At 37.3% G+C, this 26,415-nt stretch overlaps 1 protein-coding gene across 1 annotated transcript in view; it reads right to left on the reverse strand.

The window, feature by feature from the left end:
* LOC132521237 (adhesion G-protein coupled receptor G7-like) overlaps positions 1-26,415 on the reverse strand; it is a 224,779-nt gene that overhangs the window by 47,423 nt on the left and 150,941 nt on the right. The window contains 4 exon segments of the mRNA XM_060150689.1: positions 257-420; positions 3,135-3,242; positions 3,356-3,400; positions 11,562-11,674. Of these exon segments, the coding sequence (XP_060006672.1) occupies positions 257-420; positions 3,135-3,242; positions 3,356-3,400; positions 11,562-11,674 (430 nt within the window).

Consider the following 26,415-nt stretch of genomic DNA (forward strand, 5'->3'; position numbering starts at 1 on the left):
AGCATCTGAGAAACCAATTAGATACGTACAAAGCATAGCATCTTCATTACAGATTGAGGAGAGGAAAAAGAATATAAAATTCAAAGTAGTTAATTTTCGGTTTAGCTAGTCTACAAAAATATGGATGGGGTAAGTTAAAGTGAATACTTTCAAAGAATCTTTCAAAGAGTTGTTCTGTGAATTTCTTTTGCCCAAACTGTCCCTGGTTTTGTAATCAAGAGTGGACTGAATTATTTCTGTTAATAGGAAAACTCACCCTTGGACTAAAAACGATTTCAACAGAAGTGCTCTCATCTTCCACATTTTCATCAGTTTTGCTTGAGATAATTTTTTGACTAAAATGTGATTTAGCTATAAAAGTTTTTGATTGGAAAAGCTTGCTGTTTTGATACACTACAAAGCCACATGCCTTGGCATTAGCTGTGAGGGGGAAAAAAGGACACTAAAATTAATAAATGAACCTTAGGGTAAGCAAGAAACAAAGTCCCATGCCATCACTGAACTGCATGACTGCTTAATACTTGGGTAAAGTACAGAAAACGTGGTTTGCTGGCTGCCTTTATTTAATTGCAGTATGTAATTAACATATATGATCTGTGGTTGGCTATTCCACCCTCATTAAGTTTTTTTCCTGAGATAAGATTCCTTATATTCTAAATGGAAACCATAATTCCTGCCTAATCCACCTGAAAAATAAAATTGGAAGGATATCATGTATAAAGTAAACATTCTTACTTTCTATGCAGTGAGACACAGTAAACACGATGTGAAGGTAGCTCAAGACCACGTTGCTTCCCTCACTGATAAGACATCAAACAAGAAACAGCAGAGGGTGAACATCAGGACAGCTGTACCTAGAGGATTGCTCTGTGAGGTCTGTCTCCCATTCAGAGGGACTGAGCAGGGACCACTGTATTAAGAGACTGGAGCTCAAGTTGTGCATATCAGGGAAACAGCAGAGGGTGAACTCTGCTGTCTTTCACAAGTGAAAAACTTGTGTGTGTGTATTTGTGTGTGTGTGTGTGTATATGTGTGTGTGTGTGTGTGTGTGTGTGTGTGTGTGTGTGTGTGTGTGTGTGTGTGTATATATATATATATACACACACACACACACATATATGTATATTATATATACAAGGAAAACTAAAGCGGTGGTGGTGAGACCAGCCTAATCAGTCTTGTGCTTTGAAAGATAGGCAGGCAAGGCCCTGACAGCCCCCCAAATGTCCTCCACAGCCAGCCACTTTGCTCTGTCCTCATCTGGGAAATAAAGACATTGGCTTCTGAGGTGTTTTCATGGCACGTTAAGTCCACCAAATTGTTCCTCCTGGATACTAGGTGACAAAGTTAACCCTAAAAATGTAGTATGGCTTCTTTTTAATCTTATTTTTATAAAAGAGTGACATGCTTGATGTAAAATCCAAATCCATCCAAGTATATAGATTTAAAACATGAAATTCCCTACTCACCCATCTCCTCATTTCTACAGTATTCTGGTTATTTATTAGAAAATCATCTTTTCATCTAGATAATTAGATTCACTAGAATAAATTATATTTACCATTATCTTATAATTTTAAAAGAATCTCCATATCTCTAGACATAATCCTCCTTGATGTTTATTTATATTCTCTCTTTTCTTGATCAAATTTGTCAGAAGCTTGCATATTTTTCATTAGTCTTTCATGGAATCAAATTTTTATTTTGTTGATCAACTCTAGCATTTGTTAATTTCTATTTTTATTAATTTCTCCCCTTTTTATTAATTCCTTCCTTCTAGATTTCTTTACATTTATTTTCATTTTTATGCCTCTTTAGCTGAATGATTATTTTTTAACAATTTCTTTTATTATCTAATGAATTTATTAAAGGATATACATTTTCCTTTAAATACATAAATTCAAGGTGTACTGAATACCTAAATACAAGCACAAACACTAAAAATATTCAGGAGAAAATATAGGAGACTAGCATGACTTTAGTAGAGCAATGAATTTTTTTTAAGTACCAATTACAGAAAAAAGATTGGTACATTGGACTGCATTATAAATTAAAATTTGAGTATGACAAAAGACATGAAAAACCAAGTAAAAGATAGCTATAGACTGGAGAGAAGATATTTGCAACTTCTACAACCAATATAACCAGTGAGAATTATGAACTTAGTCTTTCTAAAATATGTACTTTCTGGCACTGGATTTTCTTATTTGGGGAGAGAATAAAAGTAAATGTGTGTGTTTGGTTTGCTTATTGTAGTTGAATTAACCAATTTTTTTTTTAGACTCTGAAAAGTACAATGTATGGATTCCAAGGGGGAAAGAGTGGGGGTGGGAGGAATTGGGAGATTGGGATTGACACATATACGCTAGTGGTATTATGTATAAAATAGACAACTAATGAGAACATACTGTATAGCACAGGGAACTCTACTTAATGCACTGTGGTGACCTAAATGGGAAGGAAATCTTAAAAAGAGGGCATATATGTATATGTATAGCTGATTCATTTTGCTGTACAGCATAAACTAATGCAACATTGTAAAGCAACTATGCTCCAACAAAAATTAATTAAGAAAAAAAAAGAAAAGTACAAACATTTCAAGATAGACATAAGAATTTCTAAAGGGCCACATGCAAGATGATAAGGAGCTCATGGTGGGCACCATACTAGTAGAGATAACTGAAAATTGGTACTGCTAGATGATGACTGCATCAATTACATAAAATATCCTAAGGTCAGGTCTATAGGATGAACTTAAGCCTGTGAGTGCCATTCCACTAGTAAACACAGGCAAAGCTTACGACTGAGTATTTTTTAAATGTATTTTTAAATGTAAAACTGAACCACTTTAGCTAGATTTTTGTTGGAAAACAGATTTGCATCCATGGCCAGAGCATTTCAATTCTGCTACCCTCCAAACGGTTTTTGCAAAGAAAGGAAAAAATAAAAAAAGAAATTATCTCTATGGCCTAGAATAGTAGACTTGACATTAACATAATTTGTTAGAACTCAAACATATCAAACACAAATTATTCAGTGTGAAACAGTAAACATTATTTCTCATTCAATGGATATAAGTTATTAATTCCATGAATTGGAGTGCAGTTTTTCATGTAACATAATTTAAGACCTGCTTTTCATGGTGTTGAGCAAGATCTGAAGTTCAGCCTGTTCATTCAGATTCAGTTTGTCCACACTTGCATTTACAACTGTGGAACCAGAAACCAGAGAATCCCTAGTTCCTATGAGAAGGAAAAAAAGCAGAATTTCATAAAAGTCTACACTTTCACGAATAGAGCATTATCGGTAGCAGAATGCTCTCTGCTATTACAAGAACCTGAAACAAACAGCTCACCTTTCAGCACAGTGAAGAGAACACCTGTAGATCCCACAGTGCCTTCTGAAGAGAAATTAACAGACTGTATTGCTATATTAGGTTCTACCACTGACGTGTTGGCCAAAGACAAGGAATAAGTTTCAATTTGCTCAATAAGCCTGCATAGAATAAAATGTAACAACATAATATTGTGGAGATTTGTCATAAAATCAGTTGTGTGTGTCCCACATTCCAGTAGAAAGGAATGAGCACAGAATTCATGTGATCACAATATTGGCACAATTCCCTAAAAATATCTGACTTTCTTTACGAGAGTCTTACTTTGTTACATATACCTTTTTTTAAAGTTCTGGTGGACTCCTCCCACTGACGCGTACCTTGGACACAGATGCCAGAAAGCTGGAATTCAAGAATGACAGATTTCCCAGTAGAAACAGTCTTTGTTATTCTGCTCTTCTCATAAAAGGATGGCGCTACCATCCTCCAATGACCAGGCATTTGATTCTTGTTTCTCCAGTGCTGAGACTCAATTTCCACTTATTCAACTCTCTCCTCTCACACAAACCCCTCGGGTTCCAAAGCATCTCTTATAAGTGTCGACTCCTGAGGTGACAGTTCATACGGAATTATGGAAGAGCAGATCTCTGAGCTCATTGCCTCGGCTATTAACTAAACTTTGCAGGTTTTCACAATGTTCTTTTCTACTTTGGATAAGTTAAAAGATAGATTAGATGGAAGGTGGGAGGGAGTGGGGGGAATCTGTTAATTTGGTGCTCTCCAAAGATAAGTCATAAGACTGTTTCTTTTCCTGTTTCCTATAAAAAATATTTCCACTCTTTCTGTACTTGACAAAACAAAATGTCTCTATCTAAGATAACTGGTTCAATCTAGTTTTCCCAGAAATGAAAGAATTTCATTAATATGTAATTGTTCTTTATTCTAAATCTTTATTCCTGACACTAATATATCTTTTCTCTTCCCCAAGTGAGATTTTAAAAAGAAATAAATTTTTAAATAATTTTAAAAACTTCATAAAAAGAATGTGATAGTCATTCATATGGAAACATTCAAGTCAACTTCTCTATTTCAAAAGTTTTCCTTTCATAACACCATTTTCTGTAATTTTCAGCAATTCATACTATGCATTTCCCACTTGATGAATAGCAATCATACTCCAGAGCTGCTTTCGACAGGAGGAGTACCTAACAAAACTGCAATCTGCTAAGAACATAGTTCATACATTCATTCAACCAACAGCGTCTGTTGAGCACCCACTGAAAGGTCAGTACCTGTGAAACACTGGCGATACTAAGGGGAGCTCCTTCAGGCATTTGAAGGCTAAAGGGAAAAATGGGACAGGTACATGGGGGTGTTTGCTGCTTTTAAAGGGCTGCTCTAGCCACAGCCACTTGTAAGGTCTTTATTCCTTCCATATTATTCTTTCCTCCTCTTGTCGTAACTGATTGGATGATAGGTGGGTGCATGTCTCAGAGATCCCAATCAGGAGGCTGGCCATCAACCTAGTACAAATGACTAGAAGCAATCTGATTCTTTTCCCTAGGAATCTTCCATTTAGTGCAGCAGTTATATCAGAAAAGCCTGGCTTTCAAGGGGACCAGAGAGGTCATTAGAGTCAGCCCTCCGTATCCGCGGGTTTCGTTTCCGTGGTTGGTTGAATCTGCTAATGTGGAACCCCACGCAGATACGGATAGCCAACTACACCATTTTATATAAGGGACTTGAGCATCCGGGCATTTTGGTTTCCGTGGGGAGCCGGGGAGGTAAGCGAGGGGACGGTCCTGGAACCAATCCCCCACTGATACTGAGGGAGAATTGCATATCATTGTAAGGACAAATACAAATTAAAAATGAGAGGTTTAATTCTTCCTGCGGAAAATAAGGGAAGAAATTTCCCTCCCCTCCTTTTTCTTTGAGCATTTACTTTAGAAAACTTGCAAGCACTTTCTCTTCTCTTTGAAATGTAAATAAATCCTTTTGAAAACTAGATTGGCATTTTGTCAAAGACCTAGGAATGTCTTTCTCAGGGACCTGGGAACCATCTCTTTGAAATGGAAACATCGAGGGAGCTAGCTAGTGCCCCTATCTCCCAGTTTCTGTGGGAGAGTAGTAGCCTAACTTCGGTGGGTGGGCACCTTGCTCCAAGTTGCAAAACTACCTCCTTTCATAAAGATATGAAAGGTTTGTTCTTCCTCTGGATAAAGTCAATTAGCTAACACAAAAGGTCACCTCAATTACCCAGTTAACTTAGGATAAACTGTGTGTGGCAAATAGTGCTGTCGAGTTCTCTTAACTGAGGACTAGTTATTATTTATCTGAAAACATGTATGTAACAGGTTGTATCTGCTTGCCTACCTAAAGAGGTCAGATTCCCTTCTTCTTCCCAGTCTATTAAGGGTTTGTCTGTGATGTTCGTCACATTCTGGTTTAATGCCTGTGCAATAATTAAAGTGTTTTCTTTCTCTACTACCTTTGTGGAGAGGATTTCTGGGTTGGGAGAAGATTTTGTTTTTAATTTTACTTCCCCAACATCATGAAAGGGTTAAATTATGAGAGAGCAGAAACTATAAATAAAGATGAGACATACATGTTTACTGAGTCATGTTAATGATAAACACAGCTGCTAACCTATTTTTCCAAGATTTAATATGGATAAGTCCAATATTATGCTAGCGATTTACATACATTATCTCATTTGAGCCTTACAAGAATCCTGCTGAAGCGAGTCCCAAAATCACTCCCATATTACACTGAAGAATCTGAGGCTCTTTGGAGAGATATGGAGTAATTTGGCCTAAATCATGTAGCTACCAAAAAGCAATGCGAAGATTTGAATCCAGAACCGTCTGATTTCAACAGCCACTGCCGTTACATTCTCCCACAGGGAAGACCCAAAACTGCTCTACTGAGAGCTTCAAAGCTGCCTTGGAAGCCCTGCCATCCCCCTGGTCCAGCATCCACAGGGCCCAGCTGTATTATGATCCTGTTCCTAGGTTCCCAGGAGATTCCATATGCCTCTTTACAGTAGCCCTCTTTTGGTTAAGATAACTTGATCAGCTGTCTTGTAAGCAAAGAAAGCTGGCTAGAACAGAAATGCAAACAGAAATGTGCAATGGAAATGTACAAGGTAGTCAGTATTAGCAGTTTTATGTTCCCAAAGTTAGGTAAACAAGGACAACTAGGAGCTTGAACGTAACAGCAAAGTTTCAAGGTTATGGATCAGTCTTTACAGCAAGTGTTCAAAATGGAGAAATAAGGTCCTAGATTCACTGATTGAGTCAGATGCCTTTACAAGCAGAGACTCTGCCCTGGCTGGGCCCACTTCAACACCCTGCCTCCTCCCAGTTTAGAACAAGAGAATGCATGAAAGGATGCTGGAGAACTCTGCCGTTGCAACGTGCGATGAATGAAGCTGGAGTGAGTTCTTTCCTCCCTGTCACTCTCCTCTGTTTCACTCTCACCCTGTCCACTTCTCCCCATATGTGTAGAAGGGGAGTTCGGTAGCTTAGAGACACAGAAAGGAAACTGTAGATGAAAGAAGGGGAAAGTCAGAGTGAGATTTACCATTTAGGCTGGTGCCTATCAGGAGACCTTGCACATTGGTCTCAGTTCAGCGGATGGAGTTTGGAAAGGAAGAGTTGCCCCAAGTAACAACTAATTTCCTTCCAGGGGAGAGAGGAGAGAGAGAGAGAGATTACCTCTGTTGGCAGCTCACCAAGAGTGTTCTCCTGAGGAGAGCTAAGAGCTTGCTGACACGATCTTAGGGCTCGAGATTGAGGCGAAAGCCTTATTTACATGAATAAAGACCTGAGTCCACAAGGGTTTACACAAAAGATCACCTGGGAGAGGGTAAACTGATAGCCCATCATTAGAAAAATAAGTAGACTAGAAATTCAGCGTGGGAGGAAGGAAGGACTGAGTGTGGTTATACCATTTCATATTTCAACGCATCCTATATTGAATTTTTTTATTTATCCTCTAAACACCTTCTTCTATGCCATTTGGACTTTACACATAAATCACACATAATTGTTTTCTTTTCTCTCCATGCCTTAAGCCAGTAAAATTCATAACTGTTTATTAATGGGACAGTGTTTTCATCTATCTCATGATCTGTGACTTTCTCAGCCAAATCCCACAATGGCTCTTTCCTCAGCCTTCTCACCAAAAACATCCACTCCTCTCCTTTGCCTCCAGCAAGACTGCAAACACAGAACCTCCAGCTCTGAAGGGAGTTCACTGAACATAGACTCTGGACCAACTTCAAGAAAAATGGGAGTGTTCACACTCCCAGTGAGAAGGATCCAGACTCCTAGAGAAATCTGAAGTCATAAAATACACCAGTTCAATTGTTTATAACACCTCTACCATCATCTCTCAGAATTATAATCTTGTCAATGTTCTGTTTCAGACATTTGCACTTTTTCTACTTTGAGGACTCAACACTAAATAGGTACTGGTTATAATATTAGAGAACTGAGAACTACTAGGAATTTCTCCTAAGGAAATAATAGGTCATGCGAACAAAGATTATGTACAAGAATGAAATACCAAAAGACCTGAAGCTATCTAAATGTCCAGCAGCAGAGAACTGCTTAAATAATAGCTGACTCATATCATGCAGTTATCTAAAATTTATGATGTAGATGCATAAGTATTTATATTAAAAAGATGTTTACAAAGTATTAAAGTGACAAAAACAAGTTATAAATTAAAAGAGTATGTAGGGCTTCCCTGGTGGCACAGTGGTTGAAAGTCCGTCTGCCGATGCAGGGGACACCGGTTCGTGCCCCGGTCCGGGAAGATCCCACATGCCGCGGAGCGGCTGGGCCCGTGAGCCATGGCCGCTGAGCCTGCGCGTCCGGAGCCTGTGCTCCGCAGCGGGAGAGGCCACAGCAGTGAGAGGCCCGTGTACCGCAAAAAAAAAAAACACAAAAACACACAAAAAAACCCACAAAAAACCATAATAGTTACTCAGAAAAGAAAAATACATAACCAAATGAAAGATGGTGATTCTCTTGTCCCAAAAAAAGTAATATCTTTCAAGCAAGTGTGATGTCCCTTGATGGCTATATTACTGACATTTTTACGCTTCCTGATTCAACAGCACAGCTATTTTTTGTAGCCGTATCTGTTTTGTAAATTATAAAGAAATATTTAAGACACAAAAAACATATAAAAATTATGACGGTAGGACTCCCCTGGTGGTGCAGTGGTTAAGAATCCGCCTGGGCTTCCCTGGTGGCGCAGTGGTTGAGAATCTGCCTGCTGATGCAGGGGACACAGGTTCGAGCCCTGGTCTGGGAGGATCCCACATGCTGCGGAGCAACAAGGCCTGTGAGCCACAACTACTGAGCCTGCGCGTCTGGAGCCTGTGCTCCGCAACAAAAGAGGCCACGATAGTGAGAGGCCCACACACCATGATGAAGAGTGGCCCCCGCTTGCCACAACTAGAGAAAACCCTTGCACAGAAACGAAGACCCAACACAGCAAAAATAAATAAATTAATAAATTCCTACCCCCAATATCTTCTTTAAAAAAAAAAAAAGAATCCGCCTGCCAATGCAGGGGACACAGGTTCGAGCCCTGGTCCAGGAAGATCCCACATGCCTCGGAGCAACTAAGGCCATGCGCCACAACTACTGAGCCTGTGCTCTAGAGCCTGCGAGCCACAACTACTGAGCCCGTGTGCCACAACTACTGAAGCCCATGCACCTAGAGCCTGTGCTCTGCAACAAGAGAAGCCACCGCAATGAGAAGCACGCGCAGTGCAACAAAGAGTAGCCCCCGCTCACCGCAACTAAAGAAAGCCTGCACACAGCAAGGAAGACCCAAGGCAGCCAAAAATAAATAAATAAATAAATTTTAAAAAACAAATACTATAAAAAATAAATTATGATGGTAAGTATCTATGGACATACCACAGGAAGTAAGTACCAATACAGTTGAAGCTCTTCTTTTACCTCTGAGCTTTTAATCAAGAAGCTGGAAAGAACTATGTAAAGAGTAGAATCATGAATACTTGAGTAAGCATGATATATGTGGGCAGAGGCAATTTAGATTCGGCAAATGGAACGCTGGTCTAAATAATTTCTTAGAATAAATAAGGCAAAGAAGGACATAGGAAGGAGCAGTGCATAAAATTTATTTAGTGTTTCAAAGAGCCCTTGACACACATAGAAATAAATATCTAAATAAAATGTGAAAAATTTTCCCAGGTTCATTATTCACTATCAAACACGTGCATAAACATCTAGAATTAGTTACTGAGATATCCGGTTCTGCAGGAAGTGGATGATAACCTGCAGAAAGGTGTGAGAGGCAGGAGGATTGGTCAGATGAAAATCAATGCAAACCAAGGACTGTTAAAACGTTTAGGGAAAATCATATGGGATAATGGGCTCTAAGCTGTCAGGAAAGGGGTCTATGAATTTAAAGGGCTACTCTTAGAAGATATTACCCAATCTGGCATTAAAATCGTATATGTCGTCAAAATCCTAGATATCATCAGGGAGCATATTAGAAATAGAAAATATCATTTGCTCCTTTATTCTTGGAAAGCCTCTGTGCAAGCAAGGTTGTCACGCTTCAGGAAAGGTGTGATGAAGCTAGAAAATGTTCCAAGATGGAAAACTAAAATGATCAAAGAGGTGAAGGACTCCTAACTGTGAAGAGACTTAACTGCAATTCTACCTAGAAATATGAAGTCTCAAAATAGATACGGTGTAAACCTACAGTCTACCCAGTCTTTAAAATTTAGATAAATTATGTAACAGCAGATCTTAACCTGATCAAACTCCAGGAGATGGAGGAGGCTGCAAGAATAAATCTATTGAAGAATTAAAAGGAATTTACTACTGATCTATATTTCAGTTTTTAGGAGAACTGGAATTATGTGATGTAACACCCAAAACTTTGAACATTGGCATCACGAAATGGAGCCAAACCCTTCCACAAAATCTTCCTTGATGCCTCTTCTAGGGACCTAATACTAGTTGGAGAGATGATAGGTATGACCCAGCATAGCAATTCATATGCCTAAACAGAGGAGATGCTTGGAAAAGCACAAACCATTCGGAGTGTTCTTGTCACATGTTTGCAAGGAAGAGCCATATCTTCCCACTGGAATTCTGTGAAAAGTAAAATTCTCATAGGTACTGTTTTCACAGTAATTAACTATAAGGGAAAGAAAAAATATTCTTCATCATAAATTCATTAATCAAAAAATTTTCATTATAAATTTTCACTTTTCTTTCTCAAATTTCAAACCAGATAAAAGTCAAAGTTCAAAACCTCTCTGGTGTAATTCGAAGGGTAATAGAAGGCTTATAGGACTCACTGACCAGCCAGGAACTACATACTTTCTTATCTAGTTAAGTTACTACCATTACAATAACTAGTATGTTCGATTACAGGTTCCAGTTAAAATGTGCACAATATATCTCAGTCGAGGTGGGATGTGAAAGGATAGTGTATCAGATTAGTTGAAATCTTGAAAATCAAAGATATAGAGCCTACAGTGGCAAAGGGCATCATGAGGGTGTGGGTTAAACAAGAAGCTAAAGTCATGGAGTATGTGGGATACACTGGCTGGTTGGAGGGTAGGTAATTATAGGAGTGAGCTTCTAGGGCTCTGAATCTTAAGCAGGCAGCATGAAGTGTGTAGAGTGTTGGAAAGCACACTGCAGATCAAGAAGTGGCTTTGAACTTTGATTCTGAGATACCATTGACCAAAGTCAAGCCACTAATTTAATAACATCTCTCCAAGAGAAAGGAAGAAAAAACAAACACTTCATCTAAGTATATACTTGGATGAGAAGATGCCTCTTGATTTCAGAAAAGTTAAGTATGTTAGAATTATGATATTTGAAATGGGGTAATATGGCATATCACCAATTGAAAGGAGCTGAGAAAACCATATTACCAATTGCTCTATAGTAGACACTGCAGTCAGAAAGAAAAGCAACTGAGTTTTACAGAGAAACTTAACAGTTGGGAAAGAAATGAGGTGTACTGAACATACAGGTAAATAGCACAAGAAAACTCAGCTTTTACTATTGAGCTAATAAACACATCTTAAATCCATCATCATTATGCCCATTGTTACTACAGTCATTAACAGAAGCTTCAAGAAGCTTTGCTGCTGTCCTTATAAACACAAGAGTCACCTAAATCTCACACCCTAGTATTATCCCAAGTAACTTACTGATTGTACATCTCTGTCCTTTCCACTCTTCTGGACAAATGCATCTGCCATTTTCCCAGGTTCCACCATTCTTGCAGAACTCTATAGGGGTGCTAGATGTGGGGTAAATGTTCCTAAAGAAACAATAAATAACAGAATAGTATATGAACTGGCTGATTAGTTTCTCTTTTGGGGTCTGTGGCCTTTAATGTCTATATGTAAAACCATTATTTTGAATATCACTGCTGAAAAATATTCTTTGTAAGATCAAAAAATATATACACTGAGAATCTACACAGGGTATACAATGCTTACTAGATGTTATGGATATGAAAAAACCATATTTGAAAGATACGACACCTTGACCAAGGAGATTAGAATCTACTGAAGGAAACAGATTATATAGATGATGTATACAGACTAGATAGATAGATATAGATGAACCATGTCAATATGCAGATCTATAAGTGCTATAAGAATATAGAAGAGAGATGTTGAGGACAGAGGTAACCCATCCAGAGAAGACTTTTCAGAAGAGGTGGTGTTAGCATCAGATTTTAAGACTAAATCTAAAGAAGTCAGATAATGAGGATGATTATAATTTTTGTGACTTTCTGTTTGAATAAAAAAAAAATCCCACAAGGACTCAGAGGCAAAAAATATACAAATCAATTTTCACTGCAAAGTAAAGAAGCTGTTACAGTGGAGGATTACTGGACTGAATGTCAATATTATGACATAGTATGAGTGTGTTTCATGTTTGGTAATTGCAATCATTGTTGCTTTTGTTGTGGTCATACATTTACAATGCTTGGTGTCAGTTTACTTATCTCTCTTTTTTTACTTTTTTTTTTTTTTTTACTTTTTTTTTACTTATCTCTTGTAAAAATAAAATACAGTGTGTGTGTGTGAAAAAAATAAATAAAAATAAAATTTAAAAAAATAAAGAAGTCAGATAAAATGTAGGCAGGATACAAACAGCAAAAATTCAAAAATATGGAAAGTTCTGATGTGTCCAAGAACAGAGAAAAGCTTAACATATCAGGAGCGTTTGTTTTACGTGGATCAACAGCAGGACATAAGCTGCATTGTGAGCAGCTTTATAGAACAAGCTGAAAAGATTTAACCCTGCAGCAGCCTAGAGGGGTCTTAAAACAAGGAAGTAACATAGTAAGGAATATTTTTTAGGAAGATATCTCAAGCAATACGGGAAGTGACTGAGGCTGGGAGGCAAAGAAGACCAGCTAGCTAAATGAGAACCTGATCTAAAACAGTGGCTCTAAGGAAGTCAGGTGTCAATCAACTCAGGAGCATACCTGAGACTCGATTGTTTGGATCTAGTGACTGGTTATTTTGAGTTGGGGACACTGGGGACACTGGGGACTCTAAATTGAAAGACAGGGTGGATGGTGAACAAATTAACTAACCTTATGAATACAGGAAGCAGAGTTCCAGTTCCAATAATGATGGAGTAGATTGTACCATATCAACCCTCCCCCAGATGACAATTTTAAACACTGGACAAAAATTTAAAACTAACTACTTGAGGACATTGGACAGCAATAAAAAGCAGAGAGAAACTGAAGGCTATTCCAAGTTTATACAGTCTCTCCACTAAGAGCACTACCCAGTCTGTATAGCAGGAGTGGCTGAAACACCAGCCTTTATGGGTCGAGGTATGAAAGGAGACAGTCTGGGGCTACCACACAACTGGAAATTGAAGGGAGATATCCTGGAAAGGAGGGAGCCATATAGAAGGGAGACTCAAAGTCTGGGTGTAAATTCCCCTAAAATTTGAAGGAAAAAAAAGACTTAAAAAAATAAACAGAGGTTCTGGGACATGTGGGACAATATCAAAGAGTCTAACCTATAAGCAAATGGAGTCCCAGAAAGGGAGAAGAGAAGGAATAGGGCAGATAAAATATCTGAAGGAATAATGGTCAAAAATTCTCAAACTTGGTACAAGAAGCGCAGTAAAGCTCAAGCAAAATAAATGCAGGGAAAACCACACTTAGACACATCATGGTTGAACTGCTAAAACTCAAAAATAAGGAGAAAATACTGAAAGCAACCAACCACCAGCCCAGACAGTTTTACTGATGAATTAGGGAATAAATAATACCAATCTTGTATAAACTCTTTTAGAAAATAGAGAAAGGGAGAAACTTCCCAAATGATTTTATAATGCCAGGATAGCCCTCATACCAAAATCTGACAAAAACATTATAAGAAAAGAAAATTACAGACCAATAAACCTCATTTACACAGATGCAAAAATCTTTTTGAAATAGTAGCAAATCAAATCCAGCAATATATAAAACTGACAATCCATCATGACAAAGTGAGATTTATACCAGGAGTGCAAAGTTGGTTTAACAATAGAAAATTCAGTATTTAATTCACCATATGCCAAATTAAAGGGGGAAGACCATATGATCATTTCAATAATCATAAATTCAAAAATCATTTCAATAAAGGGGAAAAAGCATCCAACATATTTTTTAAACTCTCAGCAAATAAGGAATAAAAGGGAACTTCTTCAAACTGATAAAGATCATCTATGAAGACCCTACCACTAACATCATACTTAATAGTGTAATATTGAATGCTTTCCCCCCTAAGACTGACAGAAAAGAGTTTAACATAACTGCTGTAACCACTTTTACTCAACATTGTGCTGAAAATGCTGACCAGTGCTATAGGTAAGAAAAAGAAACAAAAAGCATAAAGAAAGGGAGAAATAAAACTATCTTCTGTTGCAGATGACATCATCAAATACATAGAAAATCCTAAGGTGTCTCAAAAAAAGCTGCTAGAAGTAATAGTAAATTTAGCAAGGTTTCATGATACAAAATAAAATTATATTTATTTCCATATGCTAGCATCAAATAATTGGGAAATAAAATTATTAAATAATTTCCATTTAAATTAGCTTAAAAATTATAAAATTTGGGGAAATAAATTTAACAAAATGTGTGTAAGATCTCATTAGTGAAAGAAATTTTAAAAGATCTAAACAAGTGGAAATATATACCATGTATGTGTGAAAGACTCAAAGCTGTTAAGGTGTATATTTTCCCCAAATTGATAAGGCCAAAATCCAAAAACAAAAGAACTTTTTTGTAGAAATTGACAAACTGATATTAAAGTGTTATTGAAATGTAAGAGACCTGGAAAAGCCAAAATAAGCAGGGAACTCTACTCAATACTCTGTAATGGCCTATATGGGAAAAGAATCTAAAAAAGGAGTGGATATATGTATATGTATAACTGATTCACTTTGCTGTACACCTGAAACTAATACAACATTGTAAATCAACTATACTTCAATAAAAAATTTTTTAAAAGTAAAAGAAAAAGAGAGTTGGGTGACTGAAATTACTAATTTTATGACTTACTATACAGCCATAGCAATCAAAACATTATGAGATCATCATAAAGACAGCCAGATATACCAATGAAATAAAGAGCTTAGAAATAGATAAAACATATATAGTCAGTTGATTCTTTAAAAAGATTACAAGGCAATTCAGTTGGAAAAGGAAAAATGTTCCAACAAATGGACTCAAAACTCAATTTGAGATGGACCAGAGACCCAAAAGCAATAGTTAAAACTACAAAGCTTCTCTGAGAAAACAGGAGAATATCTTTGCAATTTTGGGAAAGACAAAAATTTTTTTAAAGAGGACACAAAAAGCACGAAACATAAAAGAAAAAAATTGATAAATTGTACTTAAAACTAAAAACTGCTCAGCAAAAGACACCGTTAAGAAAATAAAAATGGAAGCCACAGACCGGGAGAAAATATTTGCAGTACTTTTCTGACAAAGGAAGTGTTTCTATAACTTTAAATTAGGATTGTAATTTGTAAATTGTAAAGAGTGCACATTACTAATAAGAATACAAACAACCCACTTTTTTAAATGGACAAAAGATTTGAATACACAGTCCATAAAAAAAGATATATGGAAGGGCACTAACCACACAAAAATGATCAGCATATTAGTCATCAGAGAAACGCAAGTTAAAACCACAATGAAATATCATTTCACACCCAACTAGAACAGCTAAAATTAAAAAACAGACGATGCCAAATGTTGTTAAGGATGTGAAACAACTGGAACTCTAGCAAATTGCTGCTGAGAATTTCAAATGGTACAACCATTTTGGAAAGATGTTTGGTAGTATCATAAGGCTAAAGATACACCTACCTATGACAGAAATTCCACATCTAGATAGATATGCAAAATAAGTGGAAATATGTGTCCACAAAGATATTTGAATGTTTCTATTACCTGCAGTGGATGCTATCGTATGCCACCTGGATCCTCCTTAGGACTGAAGCACTCATTCCTCCAGACTTGGGGGATGTTGGCAACTGAGAAAACAGCTGAATCCTTTTCTAGAAATTGCCCTCAACTGAAGAGAGTCAGCTTACCCAAGAGCCTCATGACACACACTATGATTAGTCAATACCAGGGAATAAAGGCTCAACCCACAGCCTCAATACCTCAAAGAATATATTTTCCAAAGATAGCTGTACTATGTATTCCATCTCACTCACTCTTCCTATAATGATGATACTTCTCCACTGAGAGGTAGGTTTATGTTCTTTCCGTGAATCATATGGGTTTTTGTATCTGTCTTGACTAATAGTGTGAAAGAAATGTGTTGTGTGACTTCCAGGCTGGATCATAAAAGGTGGTTTGGCTTCCACCTAGCTCTCTCTCACTCAGGACAGATGCTTTAGAAGACTTGAGCCTACAGGAGACATTTAAGAAACCTGGCTACTCTGAAGCCTCCATGCTGGAGATACCAAGGGGAGAAACTACACAGAGATAGAGAAGGCTGAGGAGCTTCAGCTGTTTCAGCTTTTTGAGTCTTCCCAGCCCAGGCACCACACATGGGTGAAGGAGCATTTAAGATGACCCCAGCTCCAGCCACCATCTGTGGGCAACTTTATGAGAGATCCTAATCCAGAACTACCCAGGCATGCTGCTTCCAAATTCTGAACTCAGAAAGATAATAAATGATCATGGTTGTTTTAAGCCACTAAATTTTGGGATGATTTTTTCTGCAGCAATAGATAACTAATACAGAGGGCAACTCTTGAGGGGCATCCCAGCTTCAGCTGTGTTGCAGTTCAATTTCTCCTTCCACCCAATCCTGCCTCTGTTACTCCCCTAGGAGAGCTGACCCCAAGAACACCTGTTGAAACCTTTATGCAGAAAAATCTTCAATTCAGAATCTGTTTTCCAGGGAATGCAATCTCGGAAGTTTTATTCATGGTAGCCAAAAGAAAAAAAAGAAAAAGAAGAAGAAACCACCCAAATAGTCCATCGACAAGAGACTGAATAAACAAATTATGGTATATTCATACAATAGAATATTGATCGTTTAGTAATAAAAAGCAATATGTACAACATAGATGAATTTGAAAAACATTATGTTAACAAAAGTATTCAGACATAAAAGAGTAAATCCTATATGGTTCTTTTCATGAAGTTCAAGGATAGCAAAACTAACCTATGATGATAAAATCAGAACAGTGTTTGCCCAAAGGGTGGGGAGTAGAGGTGGGGAGATTGACTGGCAAGGAACAGCTACAGCTATCATAAAAAATGAACATGGCCTAACTCCTAGCCAGACACAAATAAAACCTCACAATAAAGGCCTGCACCTCAATTCCTTTTTTTTCTTTTTTTTAAATCTCTTTAATTTTATTTTCTTTTTTATACAGCAGGTTCTTATTAGTCATCAATTTTATACACATCAGTGTATACATGTCAGTCCCAATCACCCAATTCATCCCACTCCCACCCCCACCACCCCGCCACTTTCCCCGCTTGCTGTCCATACGTTTGTTCTCTACATCAGTGTCTCAATTTCTGCCCTGCAAACCGGTTCATCTGTACCATTGTTCTAGGTTCCACATATATTTGTTAATATATGATATTTGTTTTTCTCTTTCTGACTTACTTCACTCTGTATGAAAGACTCTAGGTCCATCCACGTCTCTACAAATGTCCCAATTTCATTCCTTTTTATGCCTGAGTAATGTTCCATTGTATATATGTACTACATCTTCTTTATCCATCGTCTGTCGATGGGCATTTAGGGTGTTTCCATGACCTGGCTATTGTAAATAGGACTACAATGAACATTGGGGTACATGTGTCTTATCGAATTACGGTTTTCTCTGAGTATATGCCCAGTAGTGGGATTGCTGGGTCATATGGTAATTGTATTTTTGTCTTTTAAGGAACCTCCATACTGTTCTCCATAGTGGCTGTATCAATTTACATTCCCACCAATGCAAGTGCAAGAGGGTACGCTTTTCTCCACACCCTCTCCAGCATTTGTTGTTTGTAGATTTCCTGATGATGCCCATTCTAACTGGTGTGAGGTGATACCTCATTGTAGTTTTGATTTGCATTTCTCTAATAATTAGTGATATGGAGCAGCTTTTCATGTGCTTCTTGGCCATCTGTATGTCTTCTTTGGAGAAATGTCTATTTAGGTCTTCTGCCCATTTTTGGATTGTGCTGTTTGTTTTTTTAATATTGAGCTGCATGGGTTGTTTATATATTTTGCAGATTAATCCTTTGTCCATTGATTCGTTTGCAAATATTTTCTCCCATTCTGAGGGTTGTCTTTTCAGCTTGTTTATGGTTGCCTTTGCTGTGCAAAAGCTTTGAAGTTTCATTAGGTCCCATTTGTTTATTTTTGTTTTTATTTCCATTACTCTAGGAGGTGGATCAAAAAAGATCTTGCTGTGATTTATGTCATAGAGTGTTCTTCCGATGTTTTCCTCTAAGAGTTTTATACTGTCCAGTCTTACATTTAGGTCTCTAATCCATTTTGAGTTTATTTTTGTGTATGGTGTTAGGGAGTGTTCTAATTTCATTCTTTTATATGTAGCTGTCCAGTTTTCCCAGCATCACTTATTGAACAGGCTGTCTTTTCTCCATTGTATATCCTTACCTCCTTTGTCATAGATTAGTTGACCATAGGTGAGTGGGTTTATCTCTGGGCTTTCTATCTTGTTCCATTGATCTATATTTCTGTTTTTGTGCCAGTACCATATTGTCTTGATTACTGTAGCTTTGTAGTATAGTCTGAAGTCAAGGAGTCTGATTCCTCCAGCTCCATTTTTTTCCCTCAAGACTGCTTTGGCTATTCGGGGTCTTTTGTGTCTCCATACAACTTTTAAGATTTTTTGTTCTAGTTCTGTAAAAAATGCCATTGGTTATTTGATAGGGATTGCATTTAATCTGTAGATTGCTTTGTGTAGTACAGTCATTTTCACAATGCTGATTCTTCCAATCCAAGAACATGGTATATCTCTCCATCTGTTGGTATCATCTTTAATTTCTTTCATCAGTGTCTTATAGTTTTCTGCATACAGGTCTTTTGTCTCCCTAGGTAGGTTTATTCCTAGGTATTTTATTCATTTTGTTGCAATAGTAAACGGGAGTGTTTCCTTAATTTCTCTTTCTGATTTTTCATCATTAGTGTATAGGAATGCAAGAGATTTCTGTGCATTAATTTTGTATCCTGCCACTTTACCAAATTCATTGATTAGCTCTAGTAGTTTTCTGGTGGCATCTTTCAGATGCTCTATGTATAGTATCATGTCATCTGCAAACAGTAAGAGTTTTACTTCTTCTTTTCCAATTTGTATTCTTTTTATTTCTTTTTCTTCTCTGAGTGCCGTGGCTAGGACTTCCAAAACTATGTTGAATAAAATAGTGGCAAGAGTGGACATCCTTGTCTTGTTCCTGATCTTAGAGGAAATGCTTTCAGTTTTTCACCATTGAGAATGATGTTTGCTGTGGGTTTGTCATATATGGCCTTTATTACATTGAGGTAGGTTCCCTCGATGCCCACTTTCTGGAGAGTTTTTATCATAAATGGGTGTTGAATTTTCTCAAAAGCTTTTTCTGCATCTATAGAGATGATCATATGGTTTTTATTCTTCAATTTGTTAATATGGTGTATCAAATTGATTGATTTGTGAATATTGAAGAATCCTTGCATCCCTGGGATAAATCCCCCTTGATCATGGTGTATGATCCTTTTAATATGTTGTTGGATTCTGTTTCCTAGTATTTTGTTGAGGATTTTTGTATCTATATTCATCAGTGATATTGGTCTGTAATTTTCTTTTTTTGTAGTATCTTAGCCTGGTTTTCGGATCAGAGTGATGGTGGCCTCATAGAATGAGTTTGGGAGTATTACTTCCTCCACAATTTTTGGAAGAGTTTGAGAAGAATGGGTGTTAGCTCTTCTCTAAATGTTTGATAGAATTCACCTGTGAAGCCATCTGGTCCTGGACTTTTGTTTGTTGGAAGATTTTTAATCTTTAATCCATTTCATTACTTGTGATTGGTCTGTTCATATTTTTTATTTCCTCCAGGTTCAGTCTTGGAAGGTTATACTTTTCTAAGAATTTGTCCATTTCTTCCAGGTTGTCCATTTTATTGGCGTAGAGTTGCTTGTAGTAGTCTCTTAGGATGCTTTGTATTTCTGTGGTGCCTGTTGTAACTTGTACTTTTTCATTTCTAATTTTATTGATTTGAGTCCTCTCCCTCTTTTTCTTGATGAGTCTGGCTAATGGTTTATCAGTTTTGTTTATCTTCTCCAAGAACCAGCTTTTAGAGTTATTGATCTTTGCTATTGTTTTCTTTGTTTCTATTTCATTTATTTCTGCTCTGATCTTTATGATTTCTTTCCTTCTGCTAACTTTGGGTTTTGTTTGTTCTTTCTCTAGTTCCTTCAGGTGTAAGGTTTGATTGTTTATTTGAGATTTTTCTTGTTTCTTGAGGTAGGCCTGTATAGCTATAAACTTCCCTCTTAGAACTGCTTTTGCTGCATACCATAGGTTTTGGATCGTCGTGTTTTCATTGTTATTTGTCTCTAGGTATTTTTTGATTTCCTCTTTGATTTCTTCAGTGATCTCTTGATTATTTAGTAACGTATTGTTTAGCCTCCATGAGTTTCTGTTTTTTTCCCTGTAATTGATTTCTAATCTCATAGCATTATCAGAAAAGATGCTTGATATGACTTCAATTTTCTAAAATTTACTGAGGCTTGATTTGAGACCCTAGATGTGATCTATCCTGGAGAATGCTCTGTGCACACTTGAGAAGAAAGTGTAATCTGCTGTGTTTGGATGGAATGTTCTATAAATATCAATTAAATCTATCTGGTCTATTGTGTCATTTAAAGCTTCTGTTTCCTTACTTATATTCATTTTGGATGATCTGTCCATTGGTGTAAGTGAGGCGTTAAAGTCCCCCACTATTTTTTTAACATCTTTATTAGTGTATAATTGCTTTACAATGGTGTGTTAGTTTCTGCTTTATAACAAAGTGAATCAGTTATACATATACATATATTCCCATATGTCTTCCCTCTTGCGTCTCCCTCCCTCCCACCCTCCCTATCCCACCCCTCCAGGCTGTCACAAAGCACCGAGCCAATATCCCTGTGCCATGCGGCTGCTTCCCACTAGCTATCTACCTTACGTTTGGTAGTGTCTATATGTCCATGACTCTCTCTCGCCCTGTCACAACTCACCCTTCCCCCTCCCCATATCCTCAAGTCCGTTCTCCAGTAGGTCTGCGTCTTTATTCCTGTCTTACCCCTAGGTTCTTCATGACATTTTTTTCTCTTAAATTCCATATATATGTGTTAGCATACGGTATTTGTCTTTTTCTTTCTGACTTACTTCACACTGTATGACAGATGCTAGGTCTATCCACCTCATTACAAATAGCTCAATTTCGTTTCTTTTTATGGCTGAGTAATATTCCATTGTATATATGTGCCACATCTTCTTTATCCATTCATCCGATGATGGGCACTTAGGTTTTTTCCATCTCCGGCTATTGTAAACAGAGCTGCAATGAACATTTTGGTACATGACTCTTTTTGAATTTTGGTTTTCTCAGGGTATATGCCCAGTAGTGGGGTTGCTGGGCCATATGGTAGTTCTATTTGTAGTTTTTTAAGGAACCTCCATACAGTTCTCCATAGTGGCTGAACCAATTCACATTCCCACCAGCAGTGCAAGAGTGTTCCCTTTTCTCCACACCCTCTCCAGCATTTGTTGTTTGTAGATTTCCTGATGATGGCCATTCTGACTGGTGTGAGATGATATCTCATTGTAGTTTTGATTTGCATTTCTCTAATGATTAATGATGTTGAGCATTCTTTCATGTGTTTGTTGGCAGTCTGTAGATCTTCTTTGGAGAAATGTCTATTTAGGTCTTCTGCCCATTTTTGGATTGGGTTGTTTGTTTTTTTGTTATTGAGCTGCATGAGCTGCTTGTACATTTTGGAGATTAATCCTTTGTCAGTTGCTTCATTTGCAAATATTTTCTCCCATTCTGAGGGTTGTCTTTTGGTCTTGTTCATGGTTTCCTTTGCTGTGCAAAAGCTTTGAAGTTTCATTAGGTCCCATTTGTTTATTTTTGTTTTTATTTCCATTACTCTAGGAGGTGGGTCAGAAAGGATCTTGCTGTGATTTATGTCATAGAGTGTTCTGCCTATGTTTTCCTCTAAGAGTTTGATAGTTTCTGGCCTTACATTTAGGTCTTTAATCCATTTTGAGCTTATTTTTGTGTATGGTGTTAGGGAGTGATCTAATCTCATACTTTTATATGTACCTATCCAGTTTTCCCAGCACCACTTATTGAAGAGGCTGTCCTTTCTTCACTGTACATTCCTGCCACCTTTATCAAAGATAAGGTGTCCATATGTACGTGGGTTTATCTCTTGGCTTTCTATCCTGTTCCATTGATCTATCTTTCTGTTTTTGTGCCAGTACCATACTGTCTTGATTACTGTAGCTTTGTAGTATAGTCTGAAGTCAGGAGGCCTGATTCCTCCTGCTCCTTTTTTCATTCTCAAGATTGCTTTGGCTATTCGGGGTGTTTTGTGTTTCCATACAAATTGTGAAATTTTTTGTTCTAGTTCTGTGAAAAATGCCAGTGGTAGTTTGATAGGGATTGCATTGAATCTGTAGATTGCTTTGGGTAGTAGATTCATTTTCACAATGTTGATTCTTCCAATCCAAGAACATGGTATATCTCTCCATCTATTTGTATCATCTTTAATTTCTTTCATCAGTGTCTTATAATTTTCTGCATACAGGTCTTTTGTTTCCTCAGGTAGGTTTATTCCTAGATATTTTATTCTTTTTGTTGCAATGGTAAATGGGAGTGTTTTCTTGATTTCACTTTCAGATTTTTCATCATTAGTATATAGGAATGCCAGAGATTTCTGTGCATTAATTTTGTATCCTGCTACTTTACCAAATTCATTCATTAGCTCTAGTAGTTGTCTGGTAGCATCTTTAGGATTCTCTATGTATAGTATCATGTCACCTGCAAACAGTGACAGCTTTACTTCTTCTTTTCCGATTTGGATTCCTTTTATTTCCTTTTCTTCTCTAACTGCTGTGGCTAAAACTTCCAAAACTACGTTGATTAAGAGTGGTGAGAGTGGGCAACCTTGTCTTGTTCCTGATCTTAGTGGAAATGCTTTCAGTTTTTCACCATTGAGGATGTTGTTTGCTGTGGGTTTGTCATATATGGCCTTTATTATGTTGAGGAAAGTTCTCTCTATGCCTACTTTCTGCAGGGTTTTTATCATAAATGGGTGTTGAATTTTGTCAAAAGCTTTCTCTGCATCTATTGAGATGATCATATGGTTTTTTCCTTCAACTTGTTAATATGGCTTATCACATTGATAGATTTGCATATATTGAAGAATCCTTCAATTCCTGGGATAAACCCCATTTGATCATGGTGTATGATCCTTTTTATGTGCTGTTGGACTCTGTTTGCTAGTATTTTGTTGAGGATTTTTGCATCTATGTTCATCAGTGATATTGGCCTGTAGTTATCTTTCTTTGTGACATCCTTGTCTGGTTTTGGTATCAAGGTGATGGTGGCCTAGTAGAAGGAATTTGGGAGTGTTCCTCCCTCTGCTATATTTTGGAAGAGTTTCAGAAGGATAGGTGTTAGCTCTTCTCTAAATGTTTGATAGAATTCGCCTGTGAAGCCATCTGGTCCTGGGCTTTTGTTTGTTGGAAGATTTTTAATCACAGTTTCAATATCAGTGCTTGTGATTGGTCTGTTCATATTTTCTATTTCTTCCTGATTCAGTCTTGGCAGCTTGTGCATTTCTAAGAATTTGTCCATTTCTTCCAGATTGTCCATTTTATTGGCATAGAGTTGCTTGTAGTAATCTCTCATGATCTTTTGTATTTCTGCAGTGTCAGTTGTTACTTGTCCTTTTTCATTTCTTATTCTATTGATTTGAGTCTTCTCCCTTTTTTTCTTTCTGAGTCTGGCTAGTGGTTTATCTATTTTGTTTATCTTCTCAAAGACCAGCTTTTAGTTTTATTGATCTTTGCTATCATTTCCTTCATTTCTTTTTCATTTATTTCTGATCTGATTTTTATGATTTCTTTCCTTCTGCTAGCTTTGGGTTTTTTGGTTCTTCTTTCTCTAATTGCTTGAGGTGCAAGGTTAGGTTGTTTATTCCAGATGTTTCCTGCTTCTTAAGGTGGGCTTGTATTGCTATAAACTTCCCCCTTAAAATTGCTTTTGCTGCATCCCATAGGTTTTGGGTCGTTGTGTCTCCATTGTCATTTGTTTCTAGGTATTTTTTTATTTCCTCTTTGATTTCTTCAGTGATCACTTCATTATTAAGTAAGGTATTTTTTAGCCTCCATGTGTTTGTATTTTTTACAGATCTTTTCCTGTAATTGATATCTAGTCTCATGGCATTGTGGTCGAAAGATACTTGATACAATTTCAATTTTCTTAAATTTACCAAGGCTTGATTTGTGACCCAAGATATGATCTATCCTGGAGAATGTTCCATGAGCACTTGAGAAAAATGTGTATTCTGTTGTTTTTGGATGGAATGTCCTATATATATCAATTAAGTCCATCTTGTTTAATGTATCATTTAAAGCTTGTGTTTCCTTATTTATTTTCATTTTGGATGATCTGTCCATGGGTGAAAGTGGGGTGTTAACGTCCCCTACTATGAATGTGTTACTCTCGATTTCCCCTTTTATGGCTGTTAGTATTTGCCTTATGTATTGAGGTGCTCCTATGTTGGGTGCATAAATATTTACAATTGCTATATCTTCTTCTTGGATCGATCCCTTGATCATTATGTAGTGTCCTTCTTTGTCTCTTTTAATAGTCCTTATTTTAAAGTCTATTTTGTCTGATATGAGAATTGTTACTCCAGCTTTCTTTTGGTTTCCATTTGCATGGAATATCTTTTTCCATCCCCTTACTTTCAGTCTGTATGTGTCTCTAGGTCTGAAGTGGGTCTCTTGTAGACAGCATATATATGGGTCTTGTTTTTGTATCCATTCAGCCAATCTGTGTCTTTTGGTGGGAGCACTTAGTCCATTTACATTTAAGGTAATTATCGATATGTATGTTCCTATTCAAATTTTCTAAATTGTTTTGGGTTCGTTATTGTAGGTCTTTTCCTTCTCTTGTGTTTCTGTCTAGAGAAGTTCCTTTAGCATTTGTTGTAAAGCTGGTTTGGTGGTGCTGAACTCTCTCAGCTTTTGCTTGTCTGTAAAGGTTTTAATTTCTCCGTCAAATCTGAATGAGATCCTTGCTGGGTAGAGTAGTCTTGGCTGCAGGTTTTTCTCCTTCATCACTTTCAGTATGTCCTGCCACTCCCTTTTGGCTTGTAGGGTTTCTGCTGAGAGATCAGCTGTTAACCTTATGGGGATTCCCTTGTGTGTTATTTGTTGTTTTTCCCTTGCTGCTTTTAATATGCTTTCTTTGTATTTAATTTTTGACAGTTTGATTAATATGTGTCTTGGCGTATTTCTCCTTGGATTTTTCCTGTATGGGACTCTCTGTGCTTCCTGGACTTCATTAACTATTTCCTTTCCCATATTAGGGAAGTTTTCAACTATAATCTCTTCAAATATTTTCTCAGTCCCTTTCTTTTTCTCTTCTTCTTCTGGAACCCCTATAATTCGAATGTTGGTGCATTTAATGTTCTCCCAGAGGTCTCTGAGACTGTCCTCAGTTCTTTTCATTCTTTTTTCTTTATTCCGCTCTGCAGTAGTTATTTCCACTATTTTATCTTCCAGGTCACTTATCGATTCTTCTGCCTCAGTTATTGTGCTACTGATCCCATCTAGAGTATTTTTAATTTCATTTATTGTGTTGTTCATCGTTGCTTGTTTCATCTTTAGTTCTTCTTGGTCTGTGTTAAATGTTTCTTGCATTTTTCGTATTCTATTTCCAAGATTCTGGATCATCTTTACTATCATTATTCTGAATTCTTTTTCAGGTAGACTGCCTATTTCCTCTTCATTTGTTAGGTCTGCTGCATTTTTATCTTGCTCCTTTATCTGCTTGTGTTTTTCTGTCTTTTCATTTTGCTTATCTTACTGTGTTTGGGGTCTCCTTGTTGCAGGCTGCAGGTTCGTAGTTCCTGCTGTTTTTGATGTCTGTCTCCAGTGGCTAAGGTTGGTTCAGTGGGTTGTGTAGGCTTCCTGGTGGAGGGGACTAGTGCCTGTGTTGTGGTGGATGAGGCTGGATCTTGTCTCTCTAGTGGGCAGGTTCACGTCTGGTGGTGTGTTTTGGGGTGTCTGTGGCCTTATTATGAGTTTAGGCAGCCTCTCTACTAATGGGTGGGGTTGTGTTACTGTTTTGCTAGTTGTTTGGCATAGGTTGTCCAGCACTGTAGCTTGCTGGTTGTTGAGTGAAGCCGGGTGCTGGTGTTAAGATAGAGGTCTCTGGGAGATTTTCGCCATTTGATATTATGTGGAGCTGGGAGGTCTCTTGTTGACCAGTGTCCTGAAGTTGGCTCT

The sequence above is a fragment of the Lagenorhynchus albirostris genome, chromosome 5 (genome assembly GCF_949774975.1).
Source record: "Lagenorhynchus albirostris chromosome 5, mLagAlb1.1, whole genome shotgun sequence".
Lineage (NCBI taxonomy): Eukaryota > Metazoa > Chordata > Mammalia > Artiodactyla > Delphinidae > Lagenorhynchus > Lagenorhynchus albirostris.